This window comes from Electrophorus electricus, chromosome 9, assembly GCF_041902795.1.
Source record: "Electrophorus electricus isolate QZ-2024a chromosome 9, ASM4190279v1, whole genome shotgun sequence".
Classification (NCBI taxonomy): Eukaryota; Metazoa; Chordata; class Actinopteri; order Gymnotiformes; family Gymnotidae; genus Electrophorus; species Electrophorus electricus.
This window is the reverse complement of record NC_137505.1, coordinates 5825001-5847480: the sequence shown is the minus strand read 5'-3', so window position 1 is coordinate 5847480 and position 22480 is coordinate 5825001. Positions and strand designations below refer to the sequence as shown.

The 22480-nt window shown below is 49.8% G+C and overlaps 2 protein-coding genes across 13 annotated transcripts in view; one reads left to right on the top strand and one right to left on the bottom strand.

Annotated features, from left to right (window-relative positions):
* Nucleotides 1-5817: 5817 nt before the first annotated feature.
* On the bottom strand, nt 5818-18628 carry gdap2 (ganglioside induced differentiation associated protein 2). 10 transcript variants are annotated; one of them, XM_081720562.1, is made up of 14 exons: nt 18146-18628; nt 16712-16899; nt 15873-16012; nt 15556-15709; nt 15169-15257; nt 14911-14987; nt 14316-14475; nt 13070-13220; nt 12670-12746; nt 11814-11890; nt 11593-11732; nt 10172-10350; nt 9377-9520; nt 5818-6790 (listed from the first exon to the last, which is right to left on the bottom strand). In XM_081720562.1, exons 2-13 carry the CDS (start codon nt 16888-16890, stop codon nt 9420-9422), a joined length of 1524 nt encoding a protein of 507 aa, XP_081576688.1. In that variant the 5' UTR covers nt 16891-16899; nt 18146-18628; the 3' UTR covers nt 5818-6790; nt 9377-9419. The 10 variants fall into 10 exon arrangements, 8 of the variants coding, with proteins under 8 accessions (XP_081576688.1, XP_026882381.3, XP_081576692.1 ...); XM_027026580.3 differs by having other exon boundaries at nt 10296-10350; XR_014125254.1 differs by lacking the exon at nt 10172-10350.
* Nucleotides 18629-18824: 196 nt separating this feature from the next.
* The window catches only part of wdr3 (WD repeat domain 3), a 7706-nt gene continuing 4050 nt past the window's right edge, over nt 18825-22480 (top strand). Inside the window, exons 1-13 of one of the 3 annotated variants that reach the window (XM_035523059.2) lie at nt 18825-18916; nt 19052-19373; nt 19472-19681; nt 19980-20098; nt 20324-20402; nt 20588-20683; nt 20853-20951; nt 21045-21146; nt 21229-21326; nt 21497-21583; nt 21684-21914; nt 22030-22123; nt 22201-22302. In XM_035523059.2, coding sequence (XP_035378952.2) covers nt 19200-19373; nt 19472-19681; nt 19980-20098; nt 20324-20402; nt 20588-20683; nt 20853-20951; nt 21045-21146; nt 21229-21326; nt 21497-21583; nt 21684-21914; nt 22030-22123; nt 22201-22302 — 1491 coding nt within the window. In that variant the 5' untranslated portion in view covers nt 18825-18916; nt 19052-19199. Of the gene's footprint in view, nt 19374-19471; nt 19682-19979; nt 20099-20323; nt 20403-20587; nt 20684-20852; nt 20952-21044; nt 21147-21228; nt 21327-21496; nt 21584-21683; nt 21915-22029; nt 22124-22200; nt 22303-22480 lie in introns of all 3 variants that reach the window. The other 2 variants (XM_035523058.2, XM_035523060.2) reach the window with 2 other exon arrangements.

Below are 22480 nucleotides of genomic sequence, written 5' to 3'. Positions count from 1 at the left end.
TGTTTCAGTCCAGCACTATCACAGCAGCACTTTTTTAATTGCGCTCTCACGCGCTTAAACTCTTGCTCTAACAGTACTTCAGATATACATACATACACACACAACAACTGCTGCTCTCATCATTTCGGCACTCAACAGTAAAAAGTAAAGACAGGTTTAAGTGTTCGCTCGTACAACCGGCTCGTGCTGGCCGGGGAGCGCGCGGTAATGCCGTGGCAAATCCCTCGAGAGCTGCAGCTGTGCGTCATCGTCTCGGTCCGCCGGTGAGGGGCTCTGGGCTCGCGTGGTGGAGATCCACACCACGATCTTGCCGCACGGTGGAAAAAATACAAACGATGCATCTTATGAGCAATGAAAATGGTGTGGTTTTTGTAGTCATTTACAGAATGAGGGCTATTCAAGCTGCAAGCCTTAATTTTAGTTCAGACAAATTTAGACAAATGTAAAGTAGGTTTGCCTTAATCTATACTAATGAGGGTACATTTTATATTTAGTCCCCCAAAACTTTTCCCCAGTCAATGTCCATTGTTTGAACGTCTGAGTGGATGTGAGTGACTATCTTTACAGGCAGCATCCCTCGTGCAGGTTATCATGACAACAGCTGCTCAGCTTGTGTGAACGCAAAGATCATATTACACTGAACCAAGTTCAAAGTTACGAAAAAATGACACCGGAATGTTCACTTGGGGTTTTGCAATAGCGCGACCTTAAATTGCTGTTTGTTCGCGTTTGCTGGAGGCCAGCAGCACGGAACGGCTCGCCCGAGGCCCGGGTTCGTAGCACGCGCTCACGACAAAGAGGAAATTCCCAGCCTGGCAAATCGCTCGAGATGGTTATGCGCCACATCGTAGGCCGTCTTTCCCGCTTCCTCTCGGTGTTTAATACACGACAGCTTTCTCTTCTGTCATGTTTCCTGTCGCCGAATGTTGCGTAAATGATACGGCGCGTCCACGCGGATCTCCAGCTGGAAACCGCCCACGCGATGGACGGACAGGCCAGCGAGCGCGCAGAACCACCCCCCCAAAAAAAGGACTTAAACCACTTAAAAACGTGCCCCTTCTGACACATACGTGAGTAGGCAGAATAAAAGCTTGTAGACGGCAGACTGCGGGCTGGGGGTGAGATGGAGACTCCAGAGAGGATTCTTTCCTTCTGTGCATCATGGACACTTGTTCACCACATGCTATAGTTCATGATCCTGCTCTTCACACGTGTGTGTTAGTGTTTCGTGGAAGCGTGCAGTCGTGTTTTTGATGTGTGCATATTTTCTGTTTTGCAGGCACTGACATCATGGTCTCAATCTGGTTCCTTTTGTGTGTGTGTGTGTAACCCCCCTCCTGACATTTAAAGGATATTTACTGCGATCACACATACACACAACGATAAGATGTATTACAGCAGATCTGCTCTAAGCTCGAGTCCGGAGGAGTTGGCTTCAGCAGATACATAAAAAAAAAAACACGCATCTAAAGGCCGAGACACGAGACCATTTTCCCCAGATGAGGCAGTGTATGGCGAGTTGGTTTTGGAGAGAACTCTTAATGGCACCTCGCGCTGGGCTGCGCAGAGGTGTGCGGTAGGGCTGGACGCAGTGCGGGATTTCTGCCTTTGCGCTAAAACTTCCATCAGCGCCGCAGAGGTCTGTAGCGACAGACAGCGCGAGGCAGGGCTCGTTTCGGTAGGCTGCGTCATAAACGCCACATCCCGCGCGCAAGCAGCCTTTAACGCGTTAACTTCCTTCCCTTCGCGAGCGCGGTGCGCGCTCTGAGCCCAACTCTTCCAGGAGCTTCAAACTCTTAAAGGAACAGTAGATCCTGATAATGTCGAGGCCTGGACGCAGTGCGGCTGGCAGGAGTAGTTGCATTAACAGTTTCAAGCAGACGTATCCCTAGCACCCTCAGAAATAGATCATGTGTGGAGTCTTTATCCTTACAGTGAAGAAAGTGGATCAGTCTAAAACTTTGTTGTCTAGACTACATTTGCTCATGTTTTCAAATATTGGTTTGTATTTATTCCTCCCTAAGATATGTGTGTCATTGGGTTTTATTTACTTGTGTTTTCTGGTTCTGGTTTTGTTTTAATGTTTTTTTGTTTGTTTGTTTGTTTTTGTTTTTTTTTAGGGGGGGGGGGGGGGGGGGGTTAAGTGGTCTGCATTGTAAAAAACCCAGGAGGGAGGGACTTGTATGTATAGTTCAGGCTTATTAATTATTACATCTACTGTCACATCATTTTGCACACGATCATATACAAACTGCAGGATATGACAGGGTGTCTGTGCTTAGCTCTCAGCAACCTCTTCATGGCCTGTCCGTCTTCAGGAATGTCGGAAGATGTTGGAATCTGAACAGTCATGAGGGGAGAGTTCCCGTGCTGTTTTCATAGGGAAGGCAAGTCATGAGTTTAGTTGTCAAGCCAGAATCTTCAGACTCTGGGGATCCAGTCTGAGATCTTCTCAAAGGATGGGGGATCCAGTCTGTAAATTTGTAAGCTGGAATTGTACATTGTGTACATACACACATCCATATATCCATATATACATTGTACATTGTGTATATATACATATTATACATATATTGTACATTGTTATATATATTTTTTGTATATATATATATATATATATATATATATATATTTCTATTTCCTTATGCACCCATGTTTTTTTCCCTCAGTTTGGACAGAGCACTCTCAAACCATTTCACTGCGAGTTATACCGTGACTATGTATGTGACAAATAAACCAAATTTGAAACTTGAGTCTGCAGTGCAGTGCTACGTTCAAACAGGAACAGGGCACAGGAGACTAAGGTGAGATTTCTGTTTCCAGCCAAACGGGGCGCGGAGAGAATCCACGCAGTTCAGCAGTCTGAGAAACCTGCAGCTTCGGCAAACTGTCCTTCCCTGACAGGAACGAGACCAGCTGCTCAAACACTAACGCGCTGCATGGACATATCTGGAGTGGTGCCAGTCCCAGAAGCTGAAGGGCATGTGAAACAGGTGAACAACGTAGGGGACACGCAGATGTTCGTGTGGTTGAAACAGAGAGGTGTGTTTGTGCGTTCTGCAGGGCTGTGGAGTTATAATGGTGTGGGGTGTTTCCTGTCATAATTTGTTGTCATTTCTCAGAAAACCTCCCATGTCACCCTTCGCTGCTCTCTGGCCCCCCTCTGAGCTGAACTCTTCCCACGTGCACCTTAACGGCAGCAATCTCGGCTCATCAGAGCCACATTGCCAAAGCCTCTCAACCCCCCGGTGTATCGTGTCGACGGGCTCTTTCGGAGGCCGTGAGAGGCAGGCTGAGCGATCACCTGTGTGCCGGGAGTGTTTTTCCACGGTCGAGCAGAGTAGCGCTCTGCGCCGTGAACTCACTCGTGCTGGCACTCGAGTCTGAAGTTTTGAACTCCCCGCATGTTGCATCCACCACACACGTCAACGGTGTTAGTTGGTTACGCACCATGTCTGATCAACTTCAAGGCTCTGTCTTGTTTGCATCTTTGCCTGTCCCTCAGATGTGCATTGACCATACCAAAGGTCACCAGGAAGGCAACCTGTTTGGGTCTCAGTGTTTTCTCAACATCAAAGGACAAGTCACATGACTTTCCAACAGAGCATCCCAGAATCCTCTGGTGCAAATTACCCATGAACATTTAGTTTAACATTCGTAACCATCACTGGACAACATCTGTGTTCCTTCATTCTCTGCCTTTCCCTCCCCCCCCCCCCCCCCCCCCAACAGTGATACAAATGAAATGTGAATACTGTCATTTCTTTCAAACATAGTTTCAGAGATGAACAAACGCTGTAATGGCTGCAGAGCGAGACCCTTTAATTCATGTGTGTTGACACCAGGGTCCCTTCCTGCCCCCCATTGGTCAGTCACAGTTAAAGCAGGTTGACCCCACATTCACCTCACAAGCACTAGACTTCAGACACTGGCTAAGGGAAGGCACGGTGAACAGGCCTCTCTCCTGCACCGTCATGGCTCAGTATTTGACAGAGGTGAGTCCCCGCTGCCGTGTTCAGCATTGTTACCTGGTCCGGTACGATTACGGTTGGCCCCGTTTGTCCACTCGAGAAATACCAAAACATTTAAAATGAAACAAAGGCACCAAGCAGCATACAGCCCAGAGAGCCGCAGTAAATGTGGGCCCTGGACCCTAATCTGTGGGTTAGTGTGCGTTGTTCATATGCAGTTAACAGATTATTCTAAATGCTTGCTGGTGTCTTAACGAGGTTTGACATCCTAATATTTAAACCCCAGTGTCTACCAGAACCCGCTGATGCGATCTTTTTAAATCAGATGGCCTGAAAACTCTCGTAAGTGACCTCTACCTTCCGTGCAGGTGTCTGAAGGTACTCCTCACGCTCCTGCAACTTCCAGCCCTTTCAAATGTTTAGAAGGGTGCTGTTTTTTGTATTTCTGGCTAAGACATGAGACAAACAACAGCTATGGCTACAGGATGTGGCTCCTGAATGGCACAGAGGTCACCAACTGTGGGGGATGGCACAGGTGTGCTGTGACCCTGCCCCTGGTGTTTTGCTCATGGCTCTGATCCCATCCAGCTCACCTTAACCAGTTCATCACAGGTGTTTGGCGTCCACTTATTTACCTCCACCAATCCTACTCTCTCACACAGAACTGTGACTGATCGGTTAATTACCTCATGTTTCTGGGCCTCTATTGCTGTCACCCTGTGATGTTTAATTAGTTTCCTTGCTAAATGCTGGAAGAATAAATCCCAGATGGAGCACCAATATACGGACACGCTCTTTGAGGCAGTTACGGTGTGCCGTGGAGATGAAATCCTGGGCGCGCCGGAGCCTGGAACATGCTCGTGGGACCGAGAGGCAGAAAGCTTGATTCTTAGGGGCCAGAGCATCTGCAGGACACCGGTGATGGTTCAGCCATTAAAAACGTTTCTGTCCTGTCCTATGTTCTACTCATAGATTGGTAGAGCTAGAGAAACTACAGACCAGGAGTGCTGCCTCTTCGGTGTGCTCATTTCGTCTCTCTGCCCTGGATGATCTCTGTGCTGTGCTCCATTTCGTCTCTGTGGCCTGGATGATCTCCGTGCTGTGCTCCATTTTGTCCCTGTGCCCTGGCTCGTCTCTGTGCGCTTGCCTGCTCCCAGCTTGCGCACATCTGCGGTCCGCGGCTTCCACTGGCACCGTGGTGGCGTCCGCGTCCAGCTTCAGTCACGCTTTTCCTCAACTCTCCTCATTCATCATCCGTTTGCCAAGATGAACATGAAATATGATTTTGTTTTATGGAAAAGTATGTCTGCCTAGAATTACACAAAATAAAAGGTAACATTCTGCCTCGACCATTGTGTGTGTAGCGAGAGAAAGCTAGAAGTAGATACACACAATAACCAAACATTTATAATGTAAATGTTGTCATTTCTGGTTGGCGCTGCTTTATATGACAATGCGGACGTCCTAGTCTGTTAGTGTTTGAGAGGAAAAACCGCACAACTTCCTGTGGACATCTGATGTTTGGAAGTTGGGAGAACACAGACATCAAATACCACGACATGAGGACTCATGGCTTATTCAAACCAGTCGGGGACAAAACAAAAAACCACAAAACAATTTCACCCAGGTACTTCATTAAAATGGGACAGATTAGGGCTCAACGTTACGGCACCATGAATTAAAAGGCAGCGAATGGCTCCTAATGCAAACTCTCACTCCACGCGGGTCCATCAGCACAGCGGTGAACCTAGTGTTTGGTTACCATTACGTACCACTGCGCCACGTTATGCCAGTTATCCACTGGACTCCAGATAAAATGGGGGGGGGGGGGGGAAAAACCAGACAATTTAAGGTATTTGAAGAAATTTAATAAACCAAAAGAAAAATAAATTAATGTATGTCAGTGTAGGACCATAAAAGACAAGATAAAAGAAGAGACTCATTTTACAAATTTGATCAATAAAAAATGTTGGATTAAAAAAAAAAAACCCCACAACCCAAAAACCACTTGCTTGTGATGTGATTATATTGACTAATTTTGGCTACTACGAAATGAAAGCTGTTCAGCAACTCATTCTGGTACAATGAGAGAATGTAAAATATTCAACTTAAGTTAACGCTACCAACTGTGGTTAGGGCTGGATGCTGGGAGCTCCATGAGGCCTCTCCTCCACAATGTGTAATCACATTTACAAACCAGGACAGCACAGCAGGCGTTTGGAGCCCTAATGTGAAACAGAACCGTGAAACGGCGTACGCAGACATTTCAGCGCAGCAACAAAGCCCAACTCTCCTGCTCTATGTGTGAGTGAAAAGAAAATAACTGGAGACTTTACACTTCAGAGACACGTAGTGTGAGACCAGACAGGACAGACGATTACACTGGTTCAGAAGTACTGATATTTCAGAATATTTGTCAAAAACTCTTCTCACAAACACTCGCACTAGCGCACACACACACACACACACACACACGAGCATGCATGCACAAAAACACACACGCCGTGTTGGCGTCTGGCCAGCGACGCAGACGTCAGCGAGACGCCACCAGTTTAAACACGTCCGCAGCACTAGCAGGTCCTTGGCGCACAGGGCGGAACAGCAAAAGGTTGAGGGTTGAGGAGCCAGCGACCTCAGCAGTCTCTCACCGTTCTCTGGAGTGGGCGTGGGACCCCCCAGTCAGTCAGTCAAAGTTCACTGCGCTTCAGACCAAGCCCGGAGCTCTGCAGGACCCTGAGCTGTGCAGGTGAGCGTGTCCATGGCACCCAGCATGGTGTGTCTCACAGGTCTGAGTGGGAGGGCTGAAACGAGCCATTCACCTGGAGACGAGACGAGGATGATACAAGCGTCCAAACTCAGAAGCCACACTGTATTGACTTAAGTGTGAGATGTAGATGTTTAAGAATACATTCATTATTCCCTCCCCCAAAAAAGGGTTTGTTTGTATACATGTTTGTGTATTTGCATTATGGCCAAGGATGATAAAAATGGAAGTTTAAAAGGATTTACGTCCAGGAAATGTGAAGACAGGGCACTGAGCTCAGGACCAAGAGGCAAGCGTTACGGTCGTGGTTTCACCCATTGCCATGGTTACGGTCATGGCTGCACTCATCTACTGTTAAGACGCATTGTTACCAACGTGCGCACGAAGCCGTCACAGCCTCTAAACGGTCTGAGCGTGGGAGACACCAACTGCACGGAGCTCAAGTGTTCTTCACAACAAACCTGTGCAATCAGCAGGTCACGCTTCTCCACCAGGGCAGCAGAGCAGTGCCACACCTGGCTACGTCCAGAGAGGTGGAGAAGCCTCTCCCGGCTACGTCCGCGGCCTGGCAGGGCGCAGCGCACCAGTCTGCTCGGAGCTAAAGTGTTCAGTAGCCAGCTAAAGCAGTCCAAAGACTTCAAGCATGGATATTGTCCGAACCACAACCAAAGGACTAAAACAGAAATCTCCCCCCAACCCCTTAAAAACAGCCCGGAGTACAAACATGTTGCATACATTGCTGCAAGATGCACCGACTGGGTGAGCTACAGAACGGTCAGTTCCACTCACAGTGGCGGTGATGTTACACAGATCCTGCACAAACTGTCGTTTCCTGCATTAAAGTCAGAAAATATCTACATAAGTGCGAAGACGATGGCTCACAGACCAAAATGTTCACAAGTTCAAACATGCAGATAAACCGACAACCCTTGCAACCAAACCCTTTACAAGAACAAAACGGAGTGCATTTTTCCTTAATTTCTTAGTACACACACACACACACACACACACACACACACACACACACACACACACACACGTTAGGCTCAGTCAGTGAGAATACCATGTGGAATGTTCAGGAGCAGAATTGTTTCATTAGCTAAATTATAGCCAACAAACCCAATGATGACACACAGGCCCCGCCCCCACGTGGTTTACACTCCTACACAACACACCGATTGCTCCCAGCTGCGTGAGAGAGCGTGCGCACTTTGGTAATTTGACACACTGCAGTCAGAATACTCAGCGTGTGAAAGCACTGTGACAATGTTTAAAGCCACAGCTTTGCAAGCTTTGTTTGTGTTCCTCTGGACCACAAGTGTACCCAATAGTTCAAGATAAGATCTCAGTGATGTTATCATATTCTAAATATAACCATCAAAACCGTGAGCCAAAACGGATGGCTAGATGGGTATTTTTGCATGCACACGCAAACTGGTCAACTGCTATGTGCAGTGATGGTGAAGCAGAAATCCGTTGCTATACAGCCCTGTGCGTCAGCTGGTTCCTCTGCGTATTGCACACAGATGTTGGCGTATGTTGGCAGTCCCCACGCACACACACACACACACAGCTGTGTCTGCTCCAGCCAATGAGCTGTTCCTGTCCTCCTGCAGCTCCTACAGTGAGCAGCACCATCTGTGCCAGCATCGCCAGGGTAGAGCGCCAACACCCAAACACAAGCAACGCCCCGCTGAGCCGCAGCGCCAAACAAACAAAACGGGAGATGCAACAGAACAAAAGGGTTTTGCACTTGCCCAGAGAGACTCACTACACACATTCCTTAGTCCTATTTTTGACGGTTTTCACAACGGACACAAATTGACATTAAAGCAACCCTGCACCTTACCAAACAAACAAGACCACCAACAAGACGCCCGTAGGCTGTCCCACACTCTCACGCCTCCACCTCCCCAGTACAGGGCAAATCCCCTCTTTACGCGTACATAAGAATAATAAGAGTTCCTTATATTTAGCAGCAACACCTAAAACCGCACACAAACGAAACAAACTGATCCAGAGCTTTTGAGAAAAAACCATTAATAAAGCCAGAAGGAAATGGACCTCAAACTTGTTTCCTTTAAGTGTTTTAAGAAAATTACCTTGATAATTTAAGCCAAGTGTTGCCTTCAAAATACTAAAACAGTAAAGATGCTCTTGTACATTACCAGAGAAGCACCCACTCCTTGTAAAAATGGCTCTTAAAAAGGACCTACCATTATCTATACATCTATTTTCACTTGGTGACATCAGCAACGCTACAACATCTACAACGCTGGTCTGATCTGCTGGATTGGTGGGTCTGTGGGTTCCAGACATGACGGAGCAGGACGCAGTCAGGGGCCCGAGCTCCATCCGTTTACAAGACTCGTGGTCACCCGGGGCAGTCTAACGACATCTGACTTCCTGAACACACTGCCTAAGAATATAACATTTAAATCACTCCAACACCTCCAACACACCACTCATCCACGTTCCCCCACACAGGGCCTGTAGGAGTGAACGCGTGCTCACAATAGCGCAACCACACCACTTTTTGTGCACATGTGCGATTCTCTCTTAGCTTCGGGGCTAAGAATGAGGACAGTTTAGTTGTCAGTGGCGTGTGCAGATTTGGGGGCGCCCCCCCCCGGAGTCTCACCCTGGTGTCGTACTCCAGCACAAAGGGGGGGATGTCGATCTGCTCAGGCAGGATGCAGCGGAAGAGCTGCTGGAGGGTCTCCACATGATGGACCTTCTCCTTCATGCCAGGAACACTGAATGTCGTGAAGAACCATGTGGACACCTGGAGTGGGGAGGAGAGACACCGAGGCACAGTGAGGAGCAGACCAGAGTTGTGGCAAAACCTTCGTGTTTTTCTGTTCTCGTTTTAAGCTGTGAAACGAAACCAAACGATGCTTTAATTCTTTCCAGTTGTTCCTCAAACTGGGCCAGTAAGCACCAACCACACAGAGCCCAAGGAAGGGAGGAGAACAGGCTTTTCAGCTTCTGCACTGCCTGCTTTGACTCATTACACGAGACAAGGAGAAATCAGGGCTGCGTGAGCATGTTCTGGGTTTTCAAAGAAATTAACACTGCACCAGTTCAGCTGCTACTGATGACTCAGCATTTATGACAGTCCAACACCAACACTAACCCTAATACTAATCTAACCCAAACCCTACTCACCCTAAAAAGTCACTCAGGATATACATTAGTTTCTTGTCCAACATGTCATTCCAGCAGGTATTATGACGGCTTGCCAGAACGGAATGTACCAATGTTAACAAGAGGATTCGCTAACAGTTTAGTCGCAGTGGTCTGGGTGAGATTAAAAGGACGTTATGGCACACTAATCCTACCACCTTAACAACTGAGTGTAGACAGAATAAAAGTACACACAAGTGTACTGCAAAATGTCGACAATCTACTGTGGATACAAAAAGTGTGACAGTACCGAGGTCACCGTTAACCCCAACCACTGGACACCACCGCCAGTGTAAACAGAAGCGCTTTCGCAAGCCTGTCGTCATTTCAAAACAGGAACTTGTTGTACAAGAGCTGCTGATCACGGCATCTACCTTGGAGCGGAACGTGGGATGAACGAAATAGAACGCGCAAAGGTTCTTCTTAAACCTGGAAAAGAGCAGAAGAGATGCTGGAGCTCGAGTTTTACATTTTTAATTAATTTACTTTTAATTCACAAAAGAATTACACTGGGCATAACAAAAAAACCAAACAAAAACACCCCACCACCTACAAACAAATGTTTATAAATGCACACAAAATAAACAATTTGTGTGTGTTAATTATACTGTGTGTGACGCGGTTTAAAAAACAAAAAACAAAAGCCACAACATGCATTATTTTGACCAAGATTAATTTTACATGGAACAGGAATGCAACTCTTCAGGAAACCAGTGCACCAGGCTACACGTACCAACCAGAACCAGTAATGGGCCCGGCTTCACATCAACACCAGGTTCTGAAAACACGGCCATAGTGACCCGTGCAGACAGTGCAACACACAGAAACCACGCGAGCGGCTCCGAGGGCGTTCTGTTATCGTCCTCTCATGGGATGGTGCGGGAAAGCGGCACTATCCGGAAACGGAATGAAAAAAAGAGTGAGAGTGATAGAAGGAGTGTGTGGGAGGGATGAAAAACAAGACCAGTGAAAACACAGTGGGGTGTCAGAGAGGAAAGAGAAACGAGTTTTTCCACATCGGGGATTGACGAGCTGTGAGCGACGCTCTTCAAAAGGCAGAAGGTGCCTGACGACCGAAAACTTTCTGCATCAGAGACATTCGTCTTTCTGCTAAAGGATGTCCAGCACGCCTTTCTGATGAACACATGTAAATCAGCACAGGGCTCGAGACCTGAAGGCGTGCAGACGCACACAACTCCCGATTCAGACTGCGCCAGGCAGCTTGCTCCTTTCCAAGAAACTGGCGCATGGGAACATAAAAACATCTCCTTCCAATTTCCCCCCCAAAGTTAGCCAGGAAGCAAGATATTTCATCCCTCTCTTCCGGGAAAAAAAGACACGGCCTTGGACGATGTCGGGCAGCGACCTGGAGGACAACGGAGCAGATGTGATGGAGTATGCGGGACGGGTCCGTGGTGGGCGCCGCCCACCTTTATGACGAGCAGCCGGCTCCACACACGCCCCTCTCTGCCCCACCTGGGTCTGTAACCCGAGGAGTCGCGAGGACTCTGGTGGCCTGGGTGTATCGGAAGGCTACGGCTGGCTCACGTTATCGCGATTCTCATTGGTGAGGAGAGGAAACGGCAGATGTTCCCTGGACGAAAAATCTGTGGGAAGTCTGGCGCAAAGGTTCGCTCACTTCAGTGAAAGTAATAAAAACGTCCATCTTACTTGGCGTCCACGATGTCGTAAAGCTTCTTGAGGAAGTCGGTGTCCAGGTGGTTGTGCTCACCAGTGAGAGTGTGGAAATACACCATCACGTATTCCTTCACCGTGATGTGGTCCATCACATGGATAAAATACAACAAGGCCTGGGGGGGGGGTGGACACACACACACTTGTATAAAATGTTAGAGATTGGCTTACATAACATGGTGGTTGTAATCCTTTACCTTTTCCATGTCGATCTGCATTACTGGAATGTTTCTGCCTACAACCACCATGACGGTTCTGCCACACATGTCAACACCTGAGGGTGAAGACACAGCAGGTCACAACTATGAAAATAACAGGTCACCTTTACACAGACTTCCCTAAAAAAGCCTCTTAACTCTTCACAAGACTCCTGAAGCTCCTTCAGTGTGCTTCTAGTCTGTTAGTACGTGTGTTTGCAAAGACAAAGTTTGTTGCTTTTTTAAAATCAGTCATGCAGCCTGTTGTGGTTGTAATGGTAGTGCGTGAAACAGTCTGCCCCCTGTTGGACAAAAGTAAAAAGGTGATTTCCTGAGGCCAGCTCAGTCAGAGCACCTGAGCCCTGTTAGAAGGCAGCAGATCAGTTTATCGGCTGATCGGTTTATTAGTGGCTCAGTTTCGGCATCTTTCGTTTGGAGCGATGGAGGATCTTCAGTCTGCTGATGGGCTTTGAACCGTCAGAGTATTACAATATCAACCCAGATGTGGTCTTTGAACTTAGTGGGACAGACACTACCGACCCCAAAGAACAAAGGCACAATGATCTCACGTCACTGTGGCAACTGTTACTTCGGGATCAAAAATAGCCACCGAAATCGCAAAAAGAAAGAAAGATTACAGAACCCCCTGATGATGCGTTCAATGATCTGGAACTACGGCTTCCCGTCTGAAAAACCACACACACACACACACACACATGTGCACCATGGAGGGAGGGAACACATGTGCAGCAGAACGACCAGAGACGGGACCCGGCACGGAGAAGAAACAGAAGAGCGTATGGACACACACACACACACACACACACACACACGCTCTTTAGGGGTTGCACCGCACCAGTCTGGTAGAGGGCCTTCAGTGCAGCTATGTCAGAGAGATCCTCCGCACGAGCTTTGAACAGCCACCGGTTATAGCTAGAGAGAGAGAGAGAGAGAGAGAGATTTTACACAGACGCAAAATAAGATGGAAAGCTAGACATCTAAACAGTCAGACCTGCACACAAATTATGATAACGAGGAGCCTTTGGATGGTAAATTGATCAAATGTCCCTCAGTGGTGGTGAGTAACATGCGTGCACATCAGCTCACGTCAGCCTGGACTAACAGATGTGGTGAAGACCAGACTCACTGCAGTGAGACTTTCTGGAGCTCTCTTTGGTTCAGTCTGGGCCAACAGAGTGCTATTATTAATAATATTATCAATATTATTACTGGAGGTGGGTGGTGGAGGTGCTCACTTCCTTTCATGCTGCTTGTGCTGTGCTGCTTCAGAGAGCTGACGCTGTAGGACCTGCTTCCGCTGTTTGTCCACGTCACCCTCCATACGCGCAAACGCATGACTGCCCACTGGGCCCAGACCCAGACCCAGGCCGCTGCCCTCGCGGTCGTCTGCACACACAGACACACGCACGGCTTTAGGCCTAGATCCGTCTCCTCGTGATCACCCAGTCCTGCATCCACACCCGATCGCGCGGAACAGGAACGGGACACAACAACACACGCTTCCTCCGCGAAAATGCTTTAAAAAGGTCACTGGTGCAAGCACACCAAACCGGAACAAGAAGCCAGGCTCATGGCCCCGAGGACACACGCGTCTCGCTGCGTTACTTCCGCGCCTCGATCACATTAACGAAGAAACCAAGATGTTTTTCTAAGAACGGCACCATACGGCCCTTCCGCTCTACTTCAGTTCTCGCCGAGCAGACCTGCGCAGGCGCGGAGGACGAGGACGTCATTTACGTAGGCGCGGTTTGCCGCGTGGCTTGTTGGGGTTGGCGGGGGTCTGAGCGGAGGGCCGAACGCAGCCTGGCGTGCGGTCCAAGCTCCTGCTTCTACCTCTGCTGTACAGTCTGGCGCCTAAAACACTTTTCCCCGTGAACACCAGTGGGAGCCTCCAGAAAGGCCGTTTCCCACGTCCCCTCGTGAAAACTTGGACGGATCTTCTTCCTGGAATATCCGATTAGACTCTGGAGTCACTGCACAAGTCCGTGGCTTACATAAGCGGGTCTGGTGTTGGACTGGAGGTCATTTTCCAAGTGATGATAAAAGACTGGGAGTTTATCCTCGAGCGTGGAGGTTTGTGGGGCTGAGCTGTGAACGTCGTGCAGATCTCTTCACCAGAAACATTTAATTATTACAAACACCTTGTCGGAGCTGGTCACAAAGGCTACGTGCGTGTTGCTATGGTTCAGGACCATTCTGGCCCTGTAACCCAGCACTGCTTCAGCCTTTAAAATAAATAAATAAATAAATAAAATTTTACATCACAATTCAGATTTATTGTTTGAATTTTCTCGTCTCTCCCAGAGAGATGCGACAGAACACCCGGGACACATGGCGGAGAAACACTCTGGACTGCAACGCGATCATTACTGCAGACCCAATTTGTACGGTAAAACATAAGACAGTGTTAAAGTGAAGAGGCATGTAGAGGAACAGGGAGGGAGCCGCTGGGGGGGGGGAATTCCGGCTGGCTGGACTCACCGGGCAGGCTGCCGGGCTTCTCAGTAATGCGGATCTGCCTCTCGGGCACCACTGGCTCACCCTCCCTGTTCCCGACATCAGCAGGGAGGAGGGGCAGGCTGGAGAGCTCCTCCGCCCTGGAACGGGGGTAGTAGAGCGGAAGCAGCTTCCGGTACACTGCCTGGGTGCCACACACACACACACACGTTTAAATGTAATCTCATCAGCCAAACACACACTGGTTTGTGAAGTCAGGTTTACAAAATCAATGAAAATCAGTCAACGGCATCCGAAGAAGTCGGCCTTGCGTTCATGGTCCTTCGAGGCTGCGTGTTTAATTGGAACAAGTCGACAGAGATCTTTGGTGTGCTGCGGGGACACACTCGATCAGCCATCAAACCAGGGGCCAAGTGTCATACTGCATATGTCTGATGTCGGCTTCGCAAACAGCCTGCAGGCCAAACTAAACATCTCTGTTTTTGCATCACTTCCAAAATGCAGGCCGGGCCAGATGGCGCGCGAGCGCGCAGCAGAGGGCTAGCGCGTGGTGTGAGGCCCCGGGGACTTAGCAACAGCGTTTGACCACAGGCTACAGCTGCTGGGAAACGCGACGCACCTCCTCGACGTCCGACACGGCGAACACCACCGTCTCGATGTTCTCGCCGTGGTTCTCCAGAAACCTGCGCACGGTTCCTGACAACAAGCATGACAGAATAATGCATTATGGGTAAATAATGGGCAACCCTGGGTACTAAACGGTCGGTGAGAACTACAGGTTCATCCTGAAGTTGCAACAGAGTTATTCGTTCTGCTAGATTTGCTGTAATAGAATTATTCCTTCTACTAGACTTGGCGGATGTGTGAAGTGACGTACTCAGCGTGATGTGAGTGGCCTCTTCGGGGGGGTATCCTCTCTTTGCCGTGCTGATCACACACACACCCACGGAGACCATGGCGTGTTCCCTGAGAGAGAGAGAGAGCACCAGGCACCAGTTTACACGGATGCAACCTTCTAGCCATGAGAATCTGGGATGACGGGTGCACTCACGGCGTGGCACCCAACCAACCAGACGCCATCGCGCGTCATCAGACTATACGTGTGTAAAAGGCTGGCGGCATTCCCTCATTTGAGAGGGACACGCTGAACCGTAGGAGGGTGCGGTGTAGCCCTCCTACAAGTTGCTTTGGACCAGGCCGGAAACATGACGCCTCCGAGAAGGCAGTGTGTGTGTGTGTGTGTGTTCATGGACACCACTCTTACTTGGCAAGCTGCAGGACGTTCCTGTAGCAGCTGTACAGGGAGCTCTCAGCAGCTGTGCGATATCTGGCCTTGTACTTAGGTCCGACCGTATGAACTATGAAGCGTGCGGCCAGGCGGAAACCTTCTGTCATTTTGGCCTCACCGGTGCGGCAGCCTGGACAGGGCAGAAGACAACATCTGAAACGCTCGTTAGGACACCCGACAGCCCTGTGAACAGAATCCTCGTGACCCCAGCGCACGCCACGCGGCCGTGGACAGAGTTTTGCTCGCGCACGGTTACCAAACTGTCAGACTCGAGTCTCGGTGGTGCCCCCTACCTTTCAGTTTGAAAAGCTCGTCCCGGAGCTCAGGGCCAGCGTGTGTGTGGATGCTGTCTGAGATGGGGTTCTTGTCCATCAGGGTCTCGTTGCTCGTGTTGACAATAGCAGTGCAGTTCAAAAGTGCCACATCGCCTTTGCTGTGATGTCAAAGACACCAGGAATTGTCAGGAGGGCGGGAGCAGACCGGAGAAAGACCCCGAAACAGCGACGCATTCCCGCACTTCACAATAACCAAACGACATTCAGGACGATGTGACATCTCGTCTGTTTTACAACCCCCCAGCGCAGAGGGAACTGCTCCATGTGCAGTACCCGTCCACAGTGCTCGGGCCTGATACGGAAAACGATAAGGAAACTACTGAGGTTTCTGCACTCTCAAACAAACGGGGCAAAAGGAATTACAAAGGCAGGTTTCTTACCTCCAATCCTGCATTAACAGAAATGTTCCCTCTATAAACAAACAGCGTTCTCTCCTGTATTAGAGTTGCGGACAGTGCCCTACATAGACGTTAGGTTGTAACGGTCACCTACTTTGTAGATTAACTCTACTGAAAGACTGTGGCATAAAAACCACCCTGAAAACTACAGAGTAAGCAAACCCCCCCACAAAAAAAAAAAAAACAGACCAGAGGAGAGCAGAGCAGGAAAGAGGCTGGAACTCAGAGCTGTGTAGGATGTCAAAAGAAGTTCATGCCATTATGTGGTTACGCAACTAAGAGGATTCATGTTCACGTGGGGGGAGAAACACGTCAGGTCATGCGTGCAGAGACAGACAGGAGGACCCTGCGTGTTATAATGAAGATCGCACAGAACAACACTGCCAGGTTTTAACTCACAAGAGAACGATCTTCCTGTTAATATCCTCCCTGAAGGGGAACGGCGAGAGACAGGAGCCGTCGAGGCGGTCCACCTCGTCTCTCGGAGAAGCCTCCCCTTCCTCTTCTCCATCACACTGATCCCACGTGGGAAGATTCTGGACTTCCACAAACTGAGAGCGAGCTCCTAGGGGATCCATGCTGGTAGTCTTCCGGGGAGCGGTGAAGGGAGCACACACGCGCACGCACACACACACAGTCAAGATACCGAGGAGACTATGCCCACACAGACCAGTGTTCAGCCGAATCACGTTATAAAACGAGTGTGGTGGCATTGATCTAAAGTCTAAAGACGGACCACCCGTGTTTTACAAAGCTTTCATCATTATGACAATCTTTAAATGTAATTAAAGTGTCACCAAGCACCTAAACATACACTTGCGTAATAAATTCTTACTGGGTTACTTTCTTCCAGACTAGCCAGGGCTGTAGACTGACATTAATGTTCACACCTGAGGAGGTGGATTTAACAGAGGCTACAACGCACTTCAAGTCGCTCTGGGCGAGGGCGTCTGTCAGTGCAGTGAATTGAAACGTAATGAATACCTACACGACCTCTCCTTTGACAACCTGACTGTGTGCAATGCTTTACAGCTAAAAGATGCACAACTTGGGAGAGAAAGACAGGTTGTGTAAACACTGTGTGGACACTCCCAGTCTCACGTGTCTCAGTGGTGAGTCAATGTCAATCTTGTTGAGAAATAAGATTTGCATTTCTTAACACTATTGCAATGAAAAGGGGAGGTATTGCTGTATAGCGTACAAGTCCCAGCAGGGCGTTTGTCAAGACCTGAAGAAACTACTGCGTGCAAACCTCCACGTACCTAAACTAGGTTTTGTAGGGAAAAACACAAATGACTCTGGAGTAGAACAAAGCTACGTTTTCGGCCCAATGTCTGGATTGGCTCAAAATAAAATGCGTTCTAATGTGAAATGTGTGCGCAGTGGAAAAAGCAACGCCGTCAGCCCGTGAAACGCTGAACGTACAGCTTCCAGCAAGCCACTTCCAGTCATGCCAGCGAACCCTCCCGCGGGTATCGTGTTGCCCATGTCCAAGATGAAGGCCAGAACGCGCTCGCTGCAAACCCTCGCGTCAAGGGCTGCTCGGTAGCACGTGCTTCATTCAAACTTTCGCCGGGTCACTGAATCGTTTCTTCCAACGACGTGCCAAAGGGCAGTAATAATTCAACTTCACCGTGCAATTTTTTTTAAAGCTCCCGTATGGCGCAGACGTTCACTGGACACAGAAAGCGTTTAACGTTTTGACACAGCAGGGAGCTCGCGCAGCGCGTCCAAACGCGGCGTAAAGAGCTCCGGTCAGGGCGGCTACCGTCTACGGTCGCTTACTCGGCGTGCACGGAGGCTCCCGGTCACCGAACGGGGGGCGATACTCACCACTGCACGAGACAGGGCAGCTCCGCGGGTCGTGTTAGCTTGCCGGAGGCGACGCGCGAGACCGAGCAAACCCCGCTAACGGCGCCGTGAATTCCTCCGCGACCGTCCGCTTTTCATGACACTGCACCACGTGACTTACCTATCACGCGCGAGATCAATAACGCCTCGTTTGGCGATCGCGCACTAAGCCCAGCTTATTTCAGCTCGTGGAACTCAGCTGACTTGGAGGGGAAATAACGTCATCGGTTCCGGGAGTGGACGTAAGGGACCATCGAGAAGTGACGCGCAAAGCGAGCGAGGGATGTCTGTGGTGTGATAGTTTTTCGGGACATGGCAGCTCCCGTTACTCTTTAGACATCATACACCGCGCACACAGTGTGAAAACCGAACAGCGGCCGTTTAATCAAACCTCCCGGTACACACCGAGAGCGTGAACGCGCGAGCCGCTTCACACTCACGAGAGACACTATAGGACATGTAAAGGCTAAAGTAATCGAAGCACACACAAATGATCTGAAAGCTCAAAAAATATTATCCAATATAAATAACTACAAAATGGAGGTGGTAATACCTAATTAGTTTTTTCAAATGTATTTATTTTTAATTTATGGATAGCACGAGACACTGTTAAGAAACATTCTAATCAAGACGGGCAATCGATTATTTCGGCCTTGGTCGTGGCGCACACATGGCTACTGGAGCCGTGTGGAGGCTGTCTCGCTGTTTCTTCTGGAAGAAAGCGCATAAAACAGCTTAGAATTCAGAAAGCAGGTCAGTGAGTTAGAAACAGAGTCGGTACATTTGTTTATAAGTGGCTTTGCATTATTAAGTGGGCAGTAGTTGACTGGTGTGCCGGTTATTTCGCTTGTATCCGTGTGCCACATGTGGGCTGTTGTGCTACTTTAGCTGGGTGGGCTTTCACCTGCGCTGCACGGGCGCCTTGCAACGCAACAGTCGGCTTTAACGCCGCTGCGCGTGTCAGCCAGGCGCGAGCCCCTATCCGGCTCGTCGAGGGCTGAGACCACCGAGCGCCGCGCGCGGTTTGCGTCCGGCCATGGGCTTGACCAGGCAGTACCTGCGCTACGCCGCCGGGCCCGTTTTCGGCGTGATCGCGAGCCCCAAAGCCAACGTCGCGTTCGTCACCCTGAGGGGCGGCGAAAGGGCGCGCTACGCAGCGGTGGGCGCGTGCGAGCACGTCTTCGTGTGGGACTTGCGCACAGCCGAGAAGGTAAGGCAAACCGCACGTGAAACGTTGATGTGCACCAAAGTCATTTTTGTGCGTCACTGGCCGGATGGTCTCGAGATGCACCCGAATGTCCCTCCTAGGTTCTAGTCCTCGAGGGCAAGAAGCACGCGGTCACGTGCCTGCGCCCCTCTCCGGATGGCGTCCACCTCGCCGTCGGTTACGAGGACGGCAGCATACGCGTGTTCAGCCTGCGGAGCGGCGACAGCCACGTGTCGTTTAACGGACACAAGTCCGCCGTCAGCGTCATCCGCTACGACGACCTGGGCGCGCGGCTCGTCAGCGGCTCCAGGGTGAGACCCCGAAGCGGCGCGCGCAGGCGCGCGCGCTTGGTTTGTTTTTCTCTTATTGCTCCGCACGAGGACCCTGGTCTGAGACGCGTGCCCACGAAAACACTGACGAAGGAGCTGTTATTGTACAAATGCCTTATCAAGATGTTATGAGGACGATATGGGGGGAACCTTTATTTTCACAGCACTTCCTTGTAGTTTTAGAATCTCGATGTGTGTAGCAAGAACTAAACATTAACTGAACATTTACACGAGGACCATGAGGTGTGTGAAATAACATCCCGACACGTCCTGTGCGTAGGACACCGACGTGATCGTGTGGGATGTGATAAATGAGTGCGGTTTGTACAGACTCCGTGGGCACAAGGATGATGTCACACAGGCTCTGTTCCTAAATAAGAAGAACCTGCTGGTCACGAGGTCAGTCGCACTCCCTTCGCTTTTTATAATAACATCCAGAATTGCATCGTCTCTCTCTCTCTCACACGTACATGTACACACGTGTGCTTCAGGAAGTTCCTCATGCTCTGACAGGTGAAGAAATGGATTCTGCACATTTGTTTGTCAGTTTGAAGTGAGAGTAATTGACTAGGTCAGAGTGAGTTGCGATCAGTCGTAATGTGTGCTGTACTCTCGGACCTCCAGCTCAAAGGACAGCTTTGTGAAGTGGTGGGACTTGGACACGCAGCACTGTTTTAAGACCATGGTGGGCCATCGCAGTGAGGTGAGAGGGTTTGGTTCCTGCTGGTACCTGGTTACCAAGTCAAACACCCCCCAAGCACGGTTTATTGAGATACTTCGTTCTGTAGTGGTCTGAAGTGCCATTTAATTTCTGATATGTTTGCATGCGCCATTGGGCCTGGGATTATGGGATTAAGCGTTTTAGTGTGTTTGCATTTGCTTGGTTAGGTCTGGGGAATGGTTCTGTTGAACCAGGAGAACAGGTTACTGACAGGCTCAGCTGACAGCGAGCTCCGAGCCTGGGACATCAGCTACCTGGAGGAGGTGGGCAAACCTCTCTCAGCCTACGGGATCACATCGCATCACACTGTGTGCACGCTCTTCTACACTGTCCTCGTGTGTTTTGAAGAGACCGAGTGGCAGAAAGTGTGAAGTGTGTTAGTTGTTTGGTGGTTGGACGCTGATGATATGACGCTAACACGGGTCGTTTCAGGCCAAAGAAGTGGACGAGCCACAGGAAAAGAAAAAAAAGAGTCTTGATGATGATGATGACAAAAATGAAGACGAAGGCCCTAATGAAACACCAGAGGAGGTAAGAACCTATCCCGCTCATTCCAAACAAACCGGCCTGCGTCCGTGGCGCACTGGTGTGTACGGACGTGCTTTCATCTCTCTCTTTCTCCAGAGGATCCTCGGCTGTAAGAAGGTTGGTTCCGTTCTAAGAGAAGGCAGAGACAGGGTTGTGTCCTTGACCACTGATCCCAGAAGTAACATCATAGTCTGTCACGTATGTAAAAGCTGAGATTATACTGCAAAATACCGCTCAATGTCTTCAGAATTTCATCCACTGAGTCAGTTTTGCTCTGCAGGGTCTCGATGCCACACTGGAGATCTTCTCAGTTATTCCAGAAGAGGAAGTTCAGAAGAAAATGGAACAGAGGTTGAACAAAGCCAGGAAGAAGGCCAGGTGCACGAGGCGTGGTGTGGCGCAGAAACCGAGCAGCGTGAAACCGGGCGTGTCCAGATACTAAGCGTTTTGTGTGTGTGTATGTGTATGTGTGTGTGTGTGTGTGTGTGTGTGTGTGTGTGTGTGTGTGTGTGTGTGTGTGTGTGTGTGTGTGCGCGTGCGCACTCCAGAGCTGAAGGGGGCACCGGAGAGGTGAAGAGAAAACTGAGTGATGAGATCCAAAGGTTGACCAGCATTAAAGCCTCATTCAAGATCAGGTCAGTGCATCCTGTCCTGTAAGGGCACATCCTGTCTTTCTCATGCCTACGATGGGCCGGTGTTTACGCTGCTGGGTGTGTGTGTGTGTGTGTTTTTCAGGTCGCTGGACTGCCTGCTGTCTCCTCAAGGGGAGATGAAGATGGTTCTTTTGTTGCAGAACAACACTGTGGAGACGTACACGCTGAAGACGAAGGAGGACAACCCCGTCCCCAACAAGACGTCTCATCTCACGCTGGGCGGCCACCGCACGGACGTGCGAACCCTGGCCTTCAGCTCGGACAACATCGCACTCCTCTCGGCCTCGGCGGAAACCGCCAAAGTGTGGAACAGGTGCAGCACACGCCTCTCTGTTGTTGTTGTTGTTGTTGTTGTTGTTGTTTGTTTTTGCAATAAAGAAAGACAAAAAGGTAGCATGTGGTCATGTGTGAACTCTCTTCTGTGGCAGGGCTACGCTGCAGGTGGTTCGCACCATGGAGTGCGAGTACGCCCTCTGCTCTCTGTTTGTCCCCGGAGACAGACAGATCATCATAGGGACCAAGGTAGGACGCCGCACCCGGCGCTCGATGGAGGCGGGACCCCGTCGATCGCCTGTAACAGTCTGCCTGTCTCCTCACAGAGCGGAAAGCTTCAGATCTTTGACCTGGCGTCCGGCAGCCTGCTGGAGACCATCGACGCCCACCAGGGCGCCACCTGGGCCGTCTGCCTATCGCCTGATCAGGTATCGCGCGAGGGGGTGGGTGCTCGCGTTGGTCTCGCGAACATGGCGCACGTCTGGCCTGTAGTTGCTGCTTTGTGGGATTACACACGCAGCGTACTCTCAAAGATTAGATCAGTTCTGATTCCTAATTGCACAGATTACAGTGAAACTGAGCGGTAGTCCTGACAGTGCGCGAACA